The sequence below is a fragment of the Apodemus sylvaticus genome, chromosome 4, assembly GCF_947179515.1.
Source record: "Apodemus sylvaticus chromosome 4, mApoSyl1.1, whole genome shotgun sequence".
NCBI lineage: Eukaryota > Metazoa > Chordata > Mammalia > Rodentia > Muridae > Apodemus > Apodemus sylvaticus.
Window position 1 is genome coordinate 5,363,040 of NC_067475.1, and position 22,256 is coordinate 5,385,295.

The following is a 22,256-nucleotide window of genomic DNA, read 5'->3' on the forward strand; positions in this document are numbered from 1 at the left end:
ACCATCAGAAACTAATTCTCCTATCACAGAAAGCCCTGGATATTGTAACAGACCAGAAGAACAATACTCTGACCTAAAATTCCATCTCATGAAGATGATAGAAGTCTTTAAGGAGGATATAAATAACACCCTTAAAGAAATACAAGAAAATACAGGCAAACAGGTAGAAGCCCTTAATGAGGATACAAATGAGTCCCTTAAAGAAATACAGGAAAATACAATCAAACAGATGGTGGAATTGAACAAAATAGTATAAGACCTAAAAATGAAAATAGAAACAATAAGAATTCACAAATAGAAGCAACACTAAGATGAAAAGTCTAGGAAATAGATCAGAAGCCACAGATGCAAGCATCACCAACAGAATACAAGAGATGGAAGAGAATCTCAGGTGTAGAAGATACAATAGAAAGCATTGACTCAACAGTCAAAGAAAATGGAAAATGCAAAGAGCTCTTTATCAGCTGGGCCATTTTGCCAGAGTATAAGGGTAAGATTCAAGTACAAATGTTTCTAGAAACAATTTGGAATGCACATTCAAGAAAAAGATGGAAATGCTCATAGATCAGAAGGATTAACATAGTAAAAATGGCCATCTTGCCAAAAGTAATCTACACATTTCATGCAATCCCCATTAAAATACCAACAAAATTCTCCACAGATATAGAAATAGCAATTCTCAACTTGATATGGAAAAACAAAAATTCAGGATAGCAAAAACAATTCTCAACAATAAAAGAACATCTGGAGGAATCACCATCCCTGACCTCAAGCTGTACTACAGAACAATAGTAAGTAAAAGCACAGGATAACTTCACTAGTCATCAGGGAAATGCAAATCAAAACAACCCTGAGATTTCACTTTACACCAGTCAGAATGGCTAAGATTAAAAACTAGGGAGACAGCAGGTGTGGGCGAGGATGTGGAGAAAGAGGAACACTTCTCCACTGCTGGTGGGGTTGCAAATTGGTACAACCACTCTGGAAATCAGTCTGGCGGTTCCTTAGAAAACTGGGCATGTCACTTCTAAAAGATCCTGCTATACCACTCCTGGGCATATACCCAGAGGATTCCCCAGCATGTAATAAGGATATATGCTCCACTATGTTCATAGCAGCCCTATTTATAATAGCCAGAAGCTGGAAAGAACCCAGGTATCCTCAACGGAAGAATGGATGCAAAAAAATGTGGTATATATATACACAATGGAGTACTATTCAGCCATTAGAAACAATGAATTCATCAAATTCTTAGACAAATGGATGGAGCTGGAAAACATCATACTAAGTGAGGTAACCCAGACTCAAAAGATCAATCATGGTATGCACTCACTAATAAGTAGATATTAGCCTGGAAAACTGGAATACCCAAAACATAATCCACACATCAAATGAGGTACAAGAAGAATGGAGTAGTGGCTCCTGGTTCTGGAAAGACTCAATGTAGCAGTATAAGGCAAAACCAGAACAGGGAAGTAGGAAGGGGTAGGTGGGAGAACAGGGGCAGGGAAGGGGGCTGATGGGACTTTCGGGGAGTGGAGGACCAGAAAAGGGGAAATCATTTGAAATGTAAATAAAAAATATATCGAAGAAAAGAAAAGACCACAGGATATTAGTACAGAGACTGACACATTAATCAATGGAATAGAATTGAAGATACAGAAATAAACCCATATACCAATGACTAGGTGATAGTTGATAAAGAATAAAAACCATACACTGAATAAAATAAAGCATGTTAAACAAATGATGCTGGTCTAACTGGAGGTCTTCATGCAGAGCAATGCAAATTGAGCCATATTTAGCACCTTGCACAAAGCTCAAGTCCAAGTGGATCAAGGACCTCAACATAAAACCAGATACACTGAATCTAGTAGAAGAGAAGATGGGAAATAGCATTAAAGCACCAATGACTCAGGATCTGAGATCAACAATTAACAAATGGAACCTCATGAAACTGAAAAGCTTCTGTAAAGTAAAGGACACTGTCAACAGGACAAAATGGCAACATACAGATTGGGAAAAGATCTTCACTAAACCTACACCAGCAAGTGTCAGCACATGCTGGCTAGGATGAGGAGAAAGAACACGCCTCTATTGCTTGTGGGATTGCAAACTGGTACAACTACTCTGGAAACTAATCTGGCAATTCCTCAGATAGAGGGCTAATATACAAAATATATAGAGAACTCAAAAAAATTAGATTCCAAAAAACAAAATAACCCAATTTAAAAATAAGGTACAGAGCGAAATAGAGAATTCCCAACAGAGGAATCTTGAGTGGCCAAGAAGCACATAAAAAAATGTTCAATATCCTTAGTTGTCAGAGAAATGCAAATCAAAACTACCCTGAGATTCCACCTTAAACCACTCAGAATGGCTAAGATAAAAAAAACACAAGTGTCAGCACATGCTGGCTAGGTTGAGGAGAAAGAACACATCTCTATTGCTTGTGGGATTGCAAACTGGTACAACTACTCTGGAAACCAATCTAGCAATTCCTCAGATATTTGGAAATAGTTCCACCTGAAGATTCACCTATACTGCTCCTGGCCATATACACAAAGTGTGCTCTACTATATGACAAAGACACTTTCTTCACTGTTTTAAGCAGCCTTATTTCCAATAGCCAGAAACTGGAAACAATGCAGATGCCCCTCAGTCAATGACTGGATACAGAAAATATGGTTCATTTACACAACAGAATACTATTCAGCTATTAAAAATGAGGACATCATGAATTATGCAGGTAAATCAACAGAACAAGAAAGTATCATCCTAAGTGTGATAACACAGATCCTAAAGAACATGCATGGTATATATTCACTGATAAATGGATATTAGCCAAAAAGTACAGAAAACACACGATACCACCCATAGACTATAAGAAGTTTAAAAAGAAGGAAGGCTCAAGTGAGGATGTTTTGATCCCACTTAGAAGGGGGAACAAAATAATCATGGGAGCAGAAGGAGGGAGGAATCTGGGTAGGAGAGGGGAAAGTTTGGGAAAAAAGAGCCAGGATCAGGTATGGGGGAGACAGAAGAGAACCTCAGATGGCCAAGAGAATGAATGAAAATATGCAGCTGCTAGGGGTGGGGTCTCAGGAACCTTTAGCATGTCCTAGAGACCTGGGATGTGAGAGGCTCCCAGGACTCAATGGGGGATAACCTTAGAAGAAATGCCCAACAGTGGGGAGATAGAACCTGAAGAGATGACACCCAGTATATAGACAGAACCCTTCAAATTTTTGACCCACAGTTGTTCCTATCTAAAAGAAATACAGGGACAAAAATGGAGCAAAGACTGAAGGAAAGGCTATCCAGTGACCAGTCCAACTTGGGATCCATACCATGTGTGGGCACCAGACCCTTACAGTATTACTGATGCTATGTTGTCATTGTAGACAGGAGCATAATATGCTTGTCCTGAGAGTTTCTACCAGCAGCTGTTTGAAACAGAAGGAGATACAGCCAACCACTGAATTGAGGTCAGGGACCCCTATGGTTGAATTAGGGGAAATGAAGGATCTGAAGGGGATGACCACCCCATATGCATACTGACAGTGTAATCTAGACCCCCAGGAGATCCCAGAGACTAAGCCACCAACCAAAAAGCATACATGGGCTGGTCTTTAGTCGCTGGCACCTATGTAGCAGAGGACTGCCTTGGCTAAACTTAGTAGCAGAGGATGTACCTAATCTTGTAGAGACTTGATGCTCCAGGGAAGGGTAATGACAGGGACAGCATCTTCTCAGAGGCAAAGGGGGGATATGTGGTGAAGAATTCTGGGAGTGGAGACCACAAAGGAGGGGTGGCAACATTTGGAATGTAAATAAATAAAGCAATAAAAAATTGTCAAAACAAAAATTATGAAAAAAAATAAAAGACTTTCTAGAATAACCCACACAATATGCAAACACAAACAATGGGTTGGCTAAAACAATCTTATATAGTAATCAAACTGCTGGAAGTATCACCACGATAATATTGTAAAGGCTATAATTCTAAATATCCAGCATATATTTACTATGAATATGTTTTAATGAAATATTGTAAAGGAGGAGAATTACTGAGATAATACAGTGGAAAACTGCTCAAACCTCAATGTGTGTTTTAGAGTCCAGTATTTATAATTCCAAATCAGTGTGCTTGATTTGTTGTTGCTTTTGTTTTTTTCACTCACATCAAAGCATACCAACCTTTATGAATGTGATGTCTTGGTTTTTTTGATTTTCCATCAATATATTTTGTTTTCAATTCATATGAAAGACAGGAAATGTGTTTTCTGTATTCAGTAGAATATTTAATGTCAGCAGGAGAATATCTCATCTGTGAAGACAAATAAAGGCATTGGTGGGTCTTGTTTCTTGTTGCTGTGATGAAACACTTTGACAAATGAAAAGGAATATAAGACATAGTTTGCCTCTCAATGCCAGGTTACAGTCCACCACTTGCAGGGAGTCAAGGCAGTAGGCACTTGAAGCCACTAGTTATAGTCAAAGGCAAACTGCATGGAATTAATGCATAAATGACATGCTGGGTTAACTTTCTCCATTTGTACTACAGCTCAGAATCCACTTCCTGTGGAATGGCACTACCTATGGTGGATTTGTCTTCCTACTTCAGCTACTCAAGATAACCCAAACACACATACCCACAGGCCAAGCTGATCTTTAAAATCTCCACGAAAATCCAAGCTGATTCTAAATCATATCAAGTTGATAATAAAAACTAACCAAATCAGTGATAACAAATGTTTCAGGGTTTCATGGAGTTTTCTCATGTGTAGTACAGTACTATGAGTTTTATTTTTAAAACTCTGTAAGAAAACTAACATTAAGAAAGACTTTAAAAGCTCCATTGTTTATTGCTTTGTTAAGCAGCCTGATAAGAAAAGTCAATGATAGCAACAGTCAGTGAGGGGAAAAGTCGGTGGTAGGAACAGTCAGTGATAGGAACAGTCAGTGCTGGGAATAGTCAGTGATAGCAACAGTGGGTGATAGGTACAATCAGTGGTAGGACCAATCAATGGTTGGAACAGTCAATGATAGCAATAGTCAGTCATAGCAACAGTCAGTGGTAGGAACAGTCAGTGATAGGAAAAGTCAGTGCTAGGAAAAGTTAGTGATAAAAACAGTCCTTGGTAGAAACAGTGAGTAGTAGAAAGAGTTAGTGATAAGAACAGTCAGTGACAGCAAGAGACAGTGACAGAAACAGTCAGTGATAGCAATAGTCAGTGGTAAGAACAGTCAGTGATAGCAACAGTCAGTGCTAGACAGCCAGTGCTAAAAACAGTGATAGTAACAGTAACAGAAAAGTCAGTCCAAGAACACTCAGTGAAAGGAAGAGTCATTGGTAAGGACAGACTGAGGTAGGAACAGTCAGTTATAGGAAAAGTCAGTGGTATATACAGTCAGTGATCAGAATAGTCAGTGATGGCAATAGTCAATGGTAGGAACAACCAGTGATAGCAACAGTCAATTGTAGGAATAGTGAGTGATAGCAACAGTCGGTGATAGGAACACTCAGTGGTAGAAAGAGTTAGTTAAATCAACAGTCAGTGTTAGGAACAGCCAATGAGAGGAACAGTCAGTGGTTGGAACAGTCAGTGATAGCAACACTAGTTAGTAGTAGGAACAGTCAGTACTAGGAATAGTCAGGGATAGGAACAGTCAGTGGTAAGACTTGTTACTGATATATACATTCAGTGACAGGCATAGTCAGTGGTAGGAACAGTTTGTGGTATGACTAGTCAGTGATAGGAAGCCAGTGATAGAAATAGTCAGTGGTAGCAACAGTCAGTGGTAGGAACAGTCAGTGATAACAATCCATGGTGGAAACAGTCAGTGATACCCTGGGGTAATTCTATAAAGGCAGTGGAAAAACGAGGCCCTACGCATAAACAACAGATGCAAGATGTTCTGTCAGAAAGCCTGAGGAAGTTTCAGTGAAAGAGAGGGATGGACACAGCAACACTTTACCTAATGTGCCACAGATAGGAAAATAGACTGTAATATAAGAAAGGACCTTGGAAGGGGGCCAGAATAAATACAAGCCTTTCTAGTATGTGTGGGAGCACAGTGGAGCACTGATAAGAAAGGAGCTTCCTGGGGAGGAGGTGTAGACTGTCCTAACTAGTGAGGTGCTGACAACACTGCATTAAGCTTCTCTTCACAGATTATGCAGGTCAGCTAGAGATTTCAGCAGGCCACCTAGAACCCAGAATGAGGAAAAAAGCCCTTTCATTGATATCACTCTATCTGCATGGCTTCCATTCTGGAATATGGTATCCACATATGAGACACATATGGTCTCACAAAATTGGAGGTCACAAAATGATGAGAAGGTACAGATAGTGTTTCTAAATTAATATCCACAAAGGTTGTTTTAGAAACTTCCATTAAGATCTCATTGGCTTTCTACTTATTCAGAGGAATATATGAGGACTGGAGGCAGAGGAAATGTCCAGGGATGGGGTGAGAGGCATGGCTAGAACAAAACTGGCATACTGGTAAAAACAACAACAACAACAACAAAACCATATTAGTAGATCATTAATATGTGAAGAAATACTGTGGTTTGTAAAACTATTACATTTATTTATTGAAGAAGTAGTGTTTTATAAAAATTGTTACATTAATTATTTGTTTGCGTGCATGTGGGGGGTATGTGTGTGTGTGTGTGTGTGTTTGTGTGTGTATGTGTGTGTACACATACACTATGGTACACATGTGAAAGTTACAGATGGAGAGAGTTGGTTTTCTCTTCCACCACATTGGTCACAGGAATCAAACTCAAGTTGTCATGCTCACTGGCCAGCATCTTTTACTTTTTTTAAACCTACTGTGCCATCATGCATGTCTAAGCATGTATTATCAATTGTCAGAATATTATGCCTTCTCTGATAAGAAACACTGTATTCTGAAGGTCTGTGCATTCATCTTCAGATACCCCTGAGTTATGACTTTTTTAGGTTATGGAAAACTTACATAGTACTTATAATCCACCATTGTTCTATGCACTTTACAGATTCGTGCCATCATGTAATACTCAGAACAGATATCAGCTGTGCTCTTTTAGTGTGATAAGCCTCATAAATAGCTTTACTCAATAGATTAAAGCCATATCTTTACCCCAGAGCACTTGGGACTCATTCCCTGTTTGGATAAATGGTTCTACCATCATCTAAAAAGTAAGTCAGTTAAGTTTCTGATAAAGTTTGGGGTGGAAAACCCATCATGCTTCCGTTCTACATTGACATTGCCCTTCCCCCAAATATTTACTATTCTGTCACACATTCCAACCCAGGAAATAGAGGCACTGGTAGTTAAATCTGTTTTATCAGCTGGGTGTGGTGAGCATGCCTGTAATTCTGTAGGGAGATGTTGGGGGTGGGGGGTCTGGGAGTAGGGGGGCATCAGAATTTCAAGGCCACGCGTGGCTATAAAGTGAGCTCAAGGAAACAGACTCTCAGTCTTTGTAAATTTCCATGTGATCTTCTCTGATTTAGTGAGTGAAGTGCATTTATTTGTCCCCAGCAGTGATGATGCCATGGTATCTTCTGAGCTCAGAAGGCTGATGTTCTGCACTTCCTCCTCCAGTTCCTTTCAGTGAAAAGTCTTTGACTTATCAGTTCTAAGACATTTTATTTTCATTACCTGCATAATGAAAATCACTATTTTTTTTTTGCTAGGAATACAGATAAGTAGAGCATTTTTAGCTCATGGATTTTCTGTTTCCTAAGATTGACAAGCATATACTTCCTTAGTCATAACATCAAAACATAGTAGCAAAATATGGTGTAGTTTTAATAAAGATGCTTCTATTGTTACTTAAATCCAGTTCAATTGAAAAAAAATAGACCAAAAAATGTGTAGACTGCTACTTTTCAATTAAACCCATGATGGTCAATTGTAAATACAAATGCTTCTTCTATAAATCATCTTCCTACTAGTGTTCCATATTAACACTCTTTTTTATCACATTACCATATGTGCAACTGACTTCATGCTAGAGACTACACTGAATAGAGGCCACCAATGCTAAGGGACCGTCAGCCCAGTATACCACCCAGTATTGCTTAGTAATAAAGAGAAATTATAACAATCATTATTTACAAAGTTTCTATTTTTTCTTTTGCATTCCTTCTTTTTCAATCTGTCTTCTTAAAATTTCTGTGTAAGAGACCAGTTCTATTGTCAGCCTTGGTCAGAGAAGCTCCTTTTTTACAGTGAGGTATGACTAATGGAGAGATTCACTCCTGGAGGATGTTTTTGTGCATTATGTATTCAAATGCTGATTTCTGTTCCCAGAGATCTAGTTGCAGTCCAGATTTGGTATTATTATTATAAAGCATCTCCTGTCAGTGTTTTGTAAAACATTGTTGTCCACCACTTTCTGATTTACTCAATAAGGAGCTGAACAGACAATAGCAACAGAAAGGAAAATGTAGGACTTTGGAGCAGGGGTTGGGTGGTCTCAGGAGACGACCAGGCAGTTGCCTTCAGGATGACATGGATGAAGAAAAAGGCCAGGCCTAAGACAGCAAGAAATTAGCCACATGACTAGGAAGTAGGCCAGGCCAGCATTGCCAGGTTAGAGTAGCTCAGAATCTGCTCAGCAATTGAACCTAAATCTTTTAACAAATACAAAGATCTCCATGTCATTATTCAGAGCAAGGGCTGGCAAACAATGGCCTAACTTTTATAATCCACAGCTGGTCAAACTGTGTGTACTAAAAAACTGTTGAGTTCTGAACCATACACAGAGCATCTATATCACTCTCTGCAAGACTCAGGGGACATCATGGATGAGGGGTACAAGGAATAGAAGAGTCAGATATTAGGGAGGAGTGCTGTGGAACTGGGTATTTTAAACATGACAAAGTCATTGAACTCATGAACAACCTTGTCTAATACCTGCAGAAGGCTGGACACATCGCATGCATGGAGATGAAGGTGGTGGCACCCTAACCCTTGCTGAGAGACTCTCTGCACAGGTAACGAGTGCTGCTGTTGCAGCTACTGACAATCTGCCTATGCCTCACTAAACAGGCTGTACTCGCGCTTATTCAAGAAACAATCATTAACTTAGTGAGCTTCATTAGAAGACAAGAGGCCTGCAAGAGGGCAGCAGGGATGGAAAGTGTCCTAAGGCAATGCAGGCACACCTAACAGTGCTAAAGAGTAACAGAAAGAGACCTTGTAAAATTCCATTTGAAACATAAAATGGCCTACTTTTTCTTCTAGAGAATGATTATATTTATCCTATCCATTAGAAAATGAGTTTCCTACCAATCTTGTTTTACTGTAGTTATTCAATTCTATTACCCAAAAGAATAACAAAAGAAAAATTACACTTGTCAGATATTAGAAATATAGTCTCAATTGTAAATTATATTAGGTTTTCCCATATATATATATATATATATATATATATATATATATATATATATATATATATATATATGAAATTTGACTAATACATATATAAATAATAAATAATTAGTCAAATTAAGGAGGTATAGTTAAGTAGGGCGTGTATAATATAGAGGTAACATATATAAAATCACATAATATGTATATACTAAATTATCCAATTTATCCTCTTTCATGTATTCACTTGTCATTTTAAATCACTGTGACTTTTCTGGTGTTTACAAGACAAAAAAAAAATGCATGAAGAAAAGCTCATGTGTTACACTGAGATAAATCTGTAGGAAGATCATCAAATAATCAAATATCTAATAACTGAACTACTGTTGTTTAAAAGCAAAAGTGGCTTTCTCTTATATGTAAGAAGAGAAAGAGTGGATGTAAGCCACCCACATACTGATTGTTGGGCTCATGGAGAAGAAAATGTATCAAAATACTGGCCACATATAATAGAGACCTTGTTTTCACCAACACAAAGTATAATCTATATTACCCATACTGTTGTATACTAGGCACTTGTGCATGATGACTTTACAAAATATTTATGGCTATTTGGCCATGGAACATTATTACCTGATGTTAAATTAAATAAATCAGAAATGCATTCATTCAATGGAGTCAAAGTTAACTCAGGCTTAGATGTGAAGGCAATGTTTGATAACATCTCTAGCTGTTTGTAGAATGACAGTATAAATTAGGTAGAGATATGAGAAACTGAGCTCCCAAGTAGGTAAGAGTAATGATTAGTGGGACAGTATCATCAAGGGTCTGTTCTAATGTTATGAATTATTTTGCTCTCACCCCAGTGTATACTTATATGCAAGCTTTGAATGAAAATATTAAAAAAAAAAGTTTATCCCATTTCCTGATGTGACAGGCAAAGGAACAACCTCACTTAACAGCAACCAGAAATTTTGATTGTTGTTAACAGACTGGTTAACAGTACTATTAACAGACTGGAGTCATTGGGCTAGCTGTATAGAGGATGTTATATTGCAGTTGGACAAATTAAGTTAAATCACTATCATTAAATTAAATCAATTAAATTACATTAAATCACTTGAGTACATGGATGATAAAGACAAAAGCTCTGAGGCATGGTGGGACTCCCCTCTGGGAAAGTGTGCTAGAATGTCATCTAGAATGAGAGAACTGTTCTAACATTCTTTTCCTTCTGAAGCACTCCATTAGATCCTGGAAACATAGTTCACATGGCTATAGATATCCTGGAGAATCAAATGGAGTCTACCAACTATGCACTCTACAGACTAACATATAGTGAAAGCACACTCTGGGTAACTCAGTTCTGTGCAATTCCAGGCAAAGAAAAGGGAACAGAATGATTCAGGTTTCAAGTTTTTCCAATACTCTTCATTTTGTAATGGAATTCTGAAGCTCGAACAAAGCTTAAAATCCCCACACTAACCTTTCCCTAAAGCTTCATGCCTAACCCCGTGGCAGATCTTTGTACTGTTTGCTCTAGGATATACTATAAATATGTCTGTGAATTCCTGCTTTCCTCCTTTGGGCCTAGAATCATCCTTTCCCGATCCAAACCAAACCCTTGTATTGTTATTAATAAGAGACATAACAATCAAAATACATTTCTTTGTGGTTTTAAATGCCCTGATGGATATTTTGGTTGCTAACTTTTTGCTGTGAACTACACAAACTCAGAAAAATATAACCTGTGACCATATCAACAAACTCATCTCATCTCTGGCCGTGGTTCAGTGACCACCTGCCACACTGGATTTCATTCAGCCTCATAAACACATCCCAAATAAAACAAGCTATTACATGGCCCAGAGAATTGTGCACGGGGCTCTATTTCCAGAATTGTGCATGGCTAGCTTCCTATGCTTCAGGCATTCACTTCAAATACTTTCTCCTTAGAAAAACTTCTGTCACAGACTCATGAGACACTCTCTCTGTCCTGACTCCACTCAGCATTCTATGCACACGACCAACCATTTATCACAGTGCTCACTTACTAAACTTTCCCCAAAAATCTGATCCTTATGAAGGACTTCATTTACAATATTTCCTTGGAACTGTGAGTGGTCTGGAAAGTCAGAACATATCCAAACCTTCGGTTAAGTGTGCCACGAGTAGTGATCCAAATGACAGCAAACCAACAAGCCAACAAGCCAGCAAGCCAACAGACTAACAGGGATGTGGTGAGAGTGCGGCGGCGTTTGTGGAGCTTCAGCTATCATTTCATGTGATCAATAATGGCTCCTTCATTCGTAGAAGCCAATAACCAGAAATAAGCTTTAAAGAAGTTAGAGTTTATCTTTTTATAGCACCTAAAACTTGCAACATTACTGTCACTATCTTGGAGTTATTTCATAACTGAAACCACTGTGTGAGATTTTCACTCAGCAACTTTTCATAACAACTACACCTTCCTTTAAGCTCTTTCTCCTGTGTACCGACTCTGGCATGGAATTTTCTAGAATATCTGCAACTTTACTAATTCCTGATTTTGCCACATCCTTTCAATGAGTAAATATAAGCCTCTGGAAGGAATTTGTGTGTCTTTTATCAATCACCACCTTGACCTTCTGGTGGCACATCATTATATATCAACAGGAAGAGGCAATAAAGAAGAAAATCCTCTCTCATGCAGGACTCAGTTGAGATACTAACAAATATCCTGTAAAAGGCACAGAAAGGGAGCCCACAGCCACACAGCATATGCAATCATGGCAAATAATACAACTGTGTGGTATCACTAAACACAAGACTGCTTAACTGAGGATAAACTGAAGTTTTGTAGTTCACAAAGTGCATCCATACTTGGTTGCAAAACCATGATAGATGGTTATGGCAGACAGTTCTTCCTTTGGAGACAATGATTTTTTGTGCTGAAACAGTGACAAGTGGGTTTCGGTGATAGCATTCCTTTCTTCTTTCTGGACCCACATTTAAATACTTTAGAGTAAATTCATATTTCTTAGATTCAAGCTACATTTTGAACCTTTTGATTATTTTTCCAGCCTGTGAATTATTTTGGCTTCTGTTCTCGCATTTTCTGCAATGGAATCAGTGGGTTTCTATTTGACAAGAGATCATAGCATTTGATCTAAGAAGTTCATGGTACAGTCAGTACTCTTTCTACATCTAGAAGCTTTTGTATCACCACCATACTGCACTGGCGTGAAAGAGTCTGTGCTGACGGTCATCCTAGAAACCTGTTCAGAGTCACAATTGATCCACAGACCTTGGTGTCTTATCTTCTGCTTGGTTTTCTCCTTCATGACTTCCAAATTGGCTTCCAGATCCCAATGTCTGAATCCAGACAAAAAGAGCTTTTAGATGCTACTCAAAAGATCTAACTTTTTGGTTACACAAAACAGATAATCAAGTTTATCCTAATTAACATTGTTGGCTCTGTTGTTCAGATCCATGCTACTTTTGAAAAAAAGAAAAAAAAAACAGAAAACTTTGCACATCAGGTAGCTGGTGTACTGTGGGTCACAAACACAAACACTACCCTCAGGGCTCTCAGAAGCAGGCCACAAGCACATGCATCTGTCCTCGGGCTCTTAAATGCAGGCTGGTATTTGCAGTCAGCTTTCAAGAGTAAGTGCTGATTTCCAGAACTAGACAGAGAAGGAGTGTCATTCCAAATACACTTTGAGTAATGACTGTAGTTTGAGATGTTAACCTTTAAATGATGGCGGGTTTAAACATTAATTGCTTCATGAACCGCTACTACCTTAAATTTGATGCCAATATTGCTTGATCTGAAAGAGGATTCAGCAAGGCAGCAGCCTAAAGCAATGAAGACAATGCACAAAAGGTGACCCAGGTAAGCTCAAGAGGCAGAGTACATAGAGCAAGTATATAACTCTTCTGTAAAAATGAAATACAACAAAAATAGTCATGGAAAATGAAGGTGATGGATATGTTTATTACAAATGTCCAGTTTTAGAACATATAAAAAATTCACTGTAGAAATGCCACATTTGCTCAGCTCAAGATTGTTCTATTTTAGGGTCCATCATAAGCAACAATAGAGGCACTGACAAATCCAGTACTGAGCTCTCTTTTTTGTCATACCGTGGGTGCTTAGCAGTGGAGTTTGGGAGCCTCACAAGAAAACACACTGCAAACCTCCACAAGAATTTAGACTTTTACTTCAAGGTAAGGGAAATCAATGCTTAGGCTAGGCTCCAGCCATGTCACCAACAAGAATACCACCCACTGCTTCTATAGTTCAGTGCAAACTCCTTTCTGTCCAAAATCAGTGTAGCTGATACAGCTTTCTTTATAAACTATCCACATACAACATCGACAATAATTCAGCCAATCTCCAATGTTGTTTACATAAATATAATATTGTTGTTATCCAATGAAATGATGCAAAACTCTCACTGGAGGGCAGAAGAGATGGGTCAGTAGGCTTTGCTGACCATCTGTGAGAACCGGAGTTCAATTCCCCAGAGCCCTTGGATAGCCTTGTGATAATGTACGCCTATAATCCAAGAGCTGCCATGCTAAGAGAAAGGATGCAGAAGGGAAAAACCCTTAAGATGCTTTCCGTCTAGCTTGCCTGGCAAACAAAGCAGTGAACAACAAAGCAACCCTGTCTCAAAACCAAGGTGGAAGTCAAGCGTCAACATCTAAGACAAGCATACAACAAGAATCATCATTGAAGGCCTAATGATATGGAAGCTTAGTAAAATCCCCTGGAGGTCAACTGCAAAACAAAACCAAGATGCAGGAGAGATGGCTCCATGGCTAAGACTGTGTGTGGGTTGCTTCTGCAGGGTTCCCAACTGTGATTGTAGCACCCATGTTAGGTAACACCTCTAGAGATAGGTTACAACTCTACTTCTACAAGAACTGATGCATTTTTCTGTACTCTCAAGGCAGCTTCACTTATATGTACACACATCACACAAGCACACACTCCCATGCAGACATATAATGAGGCGTTAGTGGAATATGCCACCAGAGAGAAGAACTGGTAAGGTTGAGCGAGCCCAGACACTGAGAATCTCATAATGGAGGATGGCAGGAGCAGAACCATTCCCTGCCTATCCAGACCTGCTCTGGAACACATAACAGCCTCCCTCCCACTCCTTGATGTTTATATAGTCTCTATTCACATGGAATAAAGTGCACACGTTATTTCACCAAGGATCATCTGAGGGTGGCTGCTTTACTGAGTTATGACACTTGGGGATGAGTTTCCTCTCCTTAAGCATTAGACCTTTGACCCAACTGCGAGGCAGGACTCATGCCACTGTCAACTCTGCCACTGGCACTGGTGCTGCTGTTGTAGAGGGACCTGGGCTACCTGTTCTGCAAAGGCCACCCAAACCTCCTTGCTTGTCTTCTAAGAGCTGTAACACTTTTAGTTTTCCTGTCCTGACTGAGGTCCATGGGACCTATGCATCACAGGTTTTACTTTATTCATTGGGTAGATAGAGGACGACACACATATGTTCACAATTAATAAAAAATAAATCATCAAAACAATTCTCATAAACTAAACAAATAACTACATGTCACGAAGGCTTGATTTTCAGTAAGTACAAAAGCCGAGCAAACTAACAGGGTTTAAAAAGACTAAATCACTCATGAAAAGTATCTCATAAAAGACCAGGGCCAGATGGCTTCACTGTTGATTTCTATCAACTATTGAAAGAACTATCACCACGTCTGAAGTTATTTCTACATTCAGAGGAGTGTGTAATGCTTGCAAATGTATTCAAGGGGCCAGCAATACTCAGGCATTAGAACAGATAGGGAAACAATCAGAAAATAGAAACTATACCCAATATCCTTTGTAGACACATATGCAAAAACTCCCAAAAGATGTTAGCAAACTAAATCCAAAAGCACATTAAGATGCAATGGCCAGTCACTATGTAAATAGACCAGCAGGACACATCACAGCAGGATAAGAGACAGAAAATCCAGAACATCTCAACAGATGGAGAAAAATCAGTCTATAAAATTTAACAGGCTTTGTGGTTTTAAAAAAACTGAAACTTATTAGACAGAAAAACCTTATCTAAATGTTATGAGGCCACCTATAATAAACTAACTGCTAAGCTTATGCAAAATGGGGAGGAGAGGCCAGATCCCTCTAAACCATGAACTAAGAGACAAGGTGTTAGTTACTTTCACTTCTTCAAAGAAACATGGCTGTACCTGCTGGGGAAATCAGCACAAGAATGAGAAGGGGGTAGGAGGTTGGTCTAGCCAAATCAAGTTTTCTGCACACCAGTTGAGACCAAATGAAGAGGCAACCAAAACTCTTGAAATTCTACAGCAGAATTATTTAGCCCTATTGAAACTGGAGACACACTTTTAATATTTTTTTTTCTTTTTTACATTGCAAGGTAATGTAAAAACAATTTATCGAAAGTATAGAAGTGACTCGAACACATTTCTTCTCACACACCACTACCCTACCCACCCCATTAAGTCCCTCGATTCCATATAGTTTGGCTTCCACTTTCAGGTTATCTCTACCTTCATAATTGTATGTATGTCTATAGCTCAGAACCCAAAAATTATAGAAAATATAAAATACGCATTTTTCTGTGAGTGATATAACTTGTATCTTTAGTCGCATCCATTTTCAGGTAAATGACTTCATTATTCAATTCCCTTTTCAACTAGAAAGACAAAAACATTTACTCTTTCATTCCTGTAGTGGACTGTGGGTAGACTCCAGGTTGGATCCACATCCTTTCTGTTCTGAATAGTGCTGTGACAAATACAGATGGGCAGACATCTCTGTGACCTGTTGGCTTTGCATCTTTGGGTAAAGGCCCAAGAGGGACAGAGCTGAGTCATATGTTAGGACTGTTTGTGCTTTGGGGAGTACTCTCCATATTGATTTCTATTTCAGACATACAAATAGCAAACCAGTACATAAAAACATTACATACAACTAACATTTTGGCAAATGCAAATTAAAACATCAATGAAATAACAACTCACTTCAATATAAATGTCTATGTGTTGTAGGCTAAAACAGCTAGTGCTGACCAAGACATGAGACTAAGAAATATAAATTAGTGTAAACTCTATGGAAGGCAGCATGTAGTTTCCTCCACAGGATTACCAAACCAGATGTAACAAGGTATTTCCCAAGGTTCTCATTCACACCCACTCACAGTGTTAGATATTCTCCCCACCCAGGTGTTCATTTGTGTGGCTGCTTGCTTTTGGAGACAGGATCACTGGATGCACAATAGCCTGACTTCCAACTTGTGGTCCCTGGTACGATCCTCTCCCTATCTTGGTAGTGCAGCTGTGTACAACCATGCAGGTTCATAAGTAGAAAAAAAAATGGAAACGGTACCAGTATTTATCAACTAGTGAGTGGATTAGAAACACATTAGAAATGTTTGGGGACAAATATTAGCCAATTACCATAATTTGTGACAAGGGTGGAGCTAGAGATAATTACATAGAAGCCAGATACAGAAAGAAAGCTATCCATGACCTCACTCACTGGTGGACGGTCAAGTCCATCTCCTAGTTTCTGAGTAGAACTAGTTTTAGAGTGTTTCCTGGCAGCTGTGTAGCATGGTGAAGAAGATATAACCCATGGATACTGAGCTGTGCTTAGGAGCTCTCCTGGTGTGCTGGTGCATTAAGGCAATAATGTAGTGCACATATCTTCTCCATAAAGAAAAGGTAGAGCTTCCTTGATACAAGTACTGCATACTAATAAGTAAGGTATACTAATAGAAGCAAATGTATTTTAAAAAGTTCTGACTACCAGTTAAAATAAATCCAATTATTTAAAAGTAAATTGTAGTTGTCAGTTTTTACAAAAACCAAATGGCCCCATTTTATGTTTGTGAGCATTACTGCACATATTTTACTAATCAGAGGCTGAAATGTAACAAAGTAGTATTTTGGGAGCATCTTTCTTGGGGGTATAGTCTCAGCAAAACCTACATTAAGATGTGGAGTCTGAATACTGCCTTACATACACTACAAAGCAGCAGGGATCCCAACATTAACATAGTTTCTCCAAGGAAGAACTCTACCAATGTGCTTCCTTAAAACACACTGAGGTGTAGACACAAGTTGGGCAACAGACAGCTGTGGCAGATGCTTCTTTTCACCCAAAGCACAACACACAGAAACAGCCAATGCCTTTTCCTTTAAACCAATAAAAATATGTTGTAAGTGAGTTAGGTAAGGAAAGATCCTTTTATTGATTTTTGTTGTCTTTTTATTAGAATAGCATAGCAGCTTGAGTTTTCTACTCTCTGGTTTTTCAAAGTACTATATTTATGATGGTGCATTTCCTTCAGGTTAGGACTGGTGGCGCTAGCTATCTTAGATGAAGAGTAACTTCATGACAATTTTAATGGAAGATTCAATTTGGTAAAATATTTTGTCCTAGATGTATTACTAGATGAAGTTCTCTTTTCCACCTCAAATTTATCTTCTACATACAGCTGACATGCCTAGTATCCAATCAGAAGCAGGTTTTCATTGCTGTTGTCCAGGGAATGAAGTGCGTGATTCCTTTGTACTGATGAAAGGTGAGTACAGACATCCAGCCCACTTCAGTGAAAATTGACCCATAATTTTGTTTTATCCTGAAGAAAAATACAGTGATAAAGTTTAAAGATGGAAAACATACAGTTAATCTCATCGGATGTGACAATAGCTAGCAAACATTCTACTCAGTCTGGAAGTCAGTTGTCAGTGCTTCTGCTTTCCAGAGCTCATGAATTCTATTAATTATGGTTCCCACAAGGCAGAGAAACCAATATTATGAGTTTTGATACTTCAACAAAGATCAGAGACATATCAGGAAGAAACTTTGGAACCTTTTCTTCTGGTTGGACTGCTCATGAAGGTTTCTGTGTAATGAAATAGATAGTCTTCATTTAATTCATCATGTAGAGGCTACATACCACTTTCCAAACAGAAGCAGCAGTGTGGGGACATATTACAAAGTCTTAATGGTATATCAACAGGTACTAAGCAGCTATGTTTCCAGGTGACAACCATAGCATACTGAGTGAGATCATTGCTCCAATAACACATTTATTATTTCTAATCACAGGGCAAAGGAATGCGATATGAAAACTACCTACCAAAGCTTTTGCTGTAGGATAATACTCTCACAGTAACATTCAGGATTAAATACTTTTAGAAAATACACAATGTCTCTGAGTTGTGACGTATCTATCAAATACAGCTTGGACTATGCTTCTTTTAAATGCAATAGTTTTTAATAGACTCAGTAGGTTCTGTTTAAATATATTTGTACACACACACATAACAAATAAAATCAAATATATTCAGATAGAACTGGTTTGAGAGTGAGGTAATAGGAGAAGTTTGAGGTAGAGTAATGGTGTAGCCAGAGAAAGAAAGTGAAAGAGAGAACTGATATAATTTATTTCAGTTAAAAATTTTACAAAGAAATGTTTAAAATGAAAATCAATTTTATAGTGTGGGGTACATATCTTTTAATATCCCTTATAAATATATCAGTGTACTAGGTAACTGGGTGGACAAAAGAACCTTACATACTGTAGCTTAAAAACATGAAGACATTCATTTCAAAGGTGTCTTTGAAGGAGATAGGGTTTAAATTATTATAAAAGATATAAAAGGGGTAGAAATATAAACAATATTTTTGTTTAAGCAGACACAGTCATTTCTCCACACAGTACAAGAGTTGTATTAAAGAGGGTGAGCCTTTCTGGGGATCACATTGGGGGTGAGTGCAAACTGAAGGATGGAGGGAAGTGGGGAAGGAGGTGTAATCCAGGAGTTCATCCCAAAGTAGATATAGAGAAGGAAAGGATATGGTGGTGCTAGCTGTGGCGCTCAGAGGTTAGTTCAAGAGGAAGAACATTGTAGTGTGTATTTAGAAGAGAGGATGTTTGGCAATCATTGTCTAAGACAGTAAAAGGGACCACAGTGGAGAGAAGGTGAGAAGGAGGACATACTGAGGCTTTATATCTCATGAAGAAGAGAACACAGTCTCAGTAAATACACTGATGGATCTTTAGGGGTAAAGGTCAAATGTCAATTCTAAAAATCTTAACTAATACTAAAAACCTTTTATCATGTTGTTGGTATGCCTCTCATGAGAGAAACAGGAATGGCAAAAATATGACCTTCCTACAGGATGGGGACATAGCTCTGGGGTCAGAGACCTCATCCAGCAAGTATGGAATGTGGTATTCAATTCCAAGCACTGCATGGACTGAGCCTAGTGGTGTTTGTCTGTAATCTCAGAACTACGGAAGTGAAGGCAGGAGGATCTGAAATTTAAGATCAGCCTTGGCTACACAAGTCTGGGGCAAGCCTGGGAAAAGATCCTGTCTTAGCCATCAACAATAAAACAAAACCAGTCAAAAGTAAGACATACACACATGCATGCATATGCAGGCATGCCCACGCACACATGAACACACACACACACACACACACACACACACACACACACACAAAGAGCTTCTTCACCATGCTTGTACCCCTCCCATAACCTGCGCCTCTCCCAACTCCAGGACTGTGGACATAGATAAGCTCAGACCTAAATGTTAAAGCTCCCTCAGAATTTGCAATTCATAATAGCTAAATAAAAAATGGCAACAATTAGGTTTTAATCTCATTCTGACCCTTCCTTATCCCTTTCTTCCTCTGTAAGCTTTCCCAGTTTCTTAAGACTGAGATTGGGCACATTCAAGAACTCTGATCACACACATGCTTGTTTCCTATCAGAGCCTGCTCCTTGTAAAATTTATACATTAATGATATGGTTGTGTTTGTTTATTTTTAGATAAAGAAGCAAATCTTGGCTGAATATTAGAATCTGCAGGGCTCAGAATGTTTTTCAGAGTTGATTGATATTTTGATTTCATAGTCATCAATCCTAAGGATGCCACTTCACACAAAAACACTATAAAATGCCAGACACCTACTTAGGGTCATTTCAGTCAGTGTTAGAAGTTCTGTTTTAGGTAGAAGTCAAATTTAATTAACAATGCATTTTTGAAATTCAAATGGGCAGCTCATATAACATCTTTCTTATCAAATAATCTAATTATGGTCAGTCCAAAAATACTTTTTTGATATATGCTAAGGAATGGAAGATTTGAGGACAGAGAATAAATAAAAGTATTTATGTTCTGTATTCTGAAAGGACAGGAAACTCTCCTGGCACACTGACAGGCTGGACTCTGAACAAAGGATGCTCAAGCAGCACTCTAGGCACCACTCACACAGTCAGTGGCTTGTACAGTACAAACTTACGCTGTGCTCAGAAGTGAGCACAGTGAATCCTGCCCCTGGAAAAGGCAGGAGTCACCTGAGACATCACAGGCACACTGTGGGCCTAATTTTGCATCACTTTGTGCCATTACATATTATTCTATTCATGCTATTACGGATCCTTTCACTATTGGCAAATGTCTCATGCCTCCTGTCTGTGTTGATAAGGGGCATGGTCCACAGTTTAAGAATCTGGACCCTACATAGCCTAGAGATAGTTTCTTGAGATAGCATCCCCTGTTGAATAAAGATCAAGGAGTCTGGGCACCAAACCCACAAGACACAAACTACTACAGTGAATCTTCCAGGCCCAATGTCTCCTACGTGTGTAACGAATCCATGAGTGAGGGTATTGTTGACATTTGTGCAGATATTACTCATACGTAACCAGGAAGACCTAGCAAACATTCCCTCCATAATCCATGGGTTCTGGAATCAATCCTCCTTCTGCCTCAATCATGCTTTTGAATAGGACCTGGAGAAATATGGGTTACTGAAGCTCAGGGAAAATGAGTCACATTATGCAAGCCCAAGCATAACCATTTCATTCAAACTGAAGATCCTCTTTGTGTTTCAAACTCATAGGTCCATAGTGACCAGCTCCTCAGAGAACACAGCAACCTATAAGTGTTTTCTCATCCTACTGAACCTGGGAAAGGACTCATACTTTATAAATCATAAGTGTGGTCCATCACAAATCAGGGCACATCCCACATTTACTCTGACCACTCTAAGACCATGGCTACTTAGAGCCACCTGTACTTCCCATAATGGACCTAGGGACACTGACTCCACATCCCATGCTGGTGATACTGAATCAGCTGCTTTCTCATTTTAACATTAGGGCTAGATTCTCTGGAGCCTGAGGAAGCAGAGAAGTCATTCAATCCCTTGAATGGGCTACTTCATTTTACACATCACAGACAGATACTCTTGGTCAAAAATAGTAACTCACACAGACATGAAGCTTTCAACCATCCATCTAAATTCCATCCTAGATTCCATCTACGTAAACTATCTACTTACTGCTAACACTATTCTGAGCTTGGAAAGCATGAACACCACGCCACATAAACAACATGTCCTCAGGAAGCTTCCAAACCGCAAATCTTCTCTAGACACTGATTTTAATGGGAACAAAATCTGCAAAGTATATTTAAAGATAAAATCATTATCTTAACTCAATTCAGTGAGATGTAACAATGCAAATAATAAAACAAAATAGATAATTCAAGATATGAATGAGAAATACAAACCATTAAACAAGCAATCAGAAATGGTAGAACTAAGCCTGGTGGCAGGGGGCAGGAACCTACAACAGAGAACTTCCAGCAAATACCAGAACAAACAGAATTGATTATACTTAGACAAGTCTTCTGAATTAGCTGAGCTAGATGAAAGGAAAAATGTCCAAGACAGATATAGGACACAACTATGTAAACATTTGCATTATGGGACTTTCAGAAGGAGAAGTCAGGATGAAGACAATGGGCACTGAATGAAATTAGAACTAAACCCTCAGATATCTTCAGAAG

The 22,256-nt window shown here is 38.7% G+C and overlaps 1 protein-coding gene across 1 annotated transcript in view; it reads right to left on the reverse strand.

Annotated features, from left to right (window-relative positions):
* Window positions 1–22,256, reverse strand: part of Lrriq3 (leucine rich repeats and IQ motif containing 3) — a 93,826-nt gene that overhangs the window by 35,957 nt on the left and 35,613 nt on the right. The window contains exon 5 of the mRNA XM_052178471.1: window positions 4,201–4,330. Within this exon, the coding sequence (XP_052034431.1) occupies window positions 4,201–4,330 (130 nt within the window). The remainder of the gene's footprint in view (window positions 1–4,200; window positions 4,331–22,256) is intronic.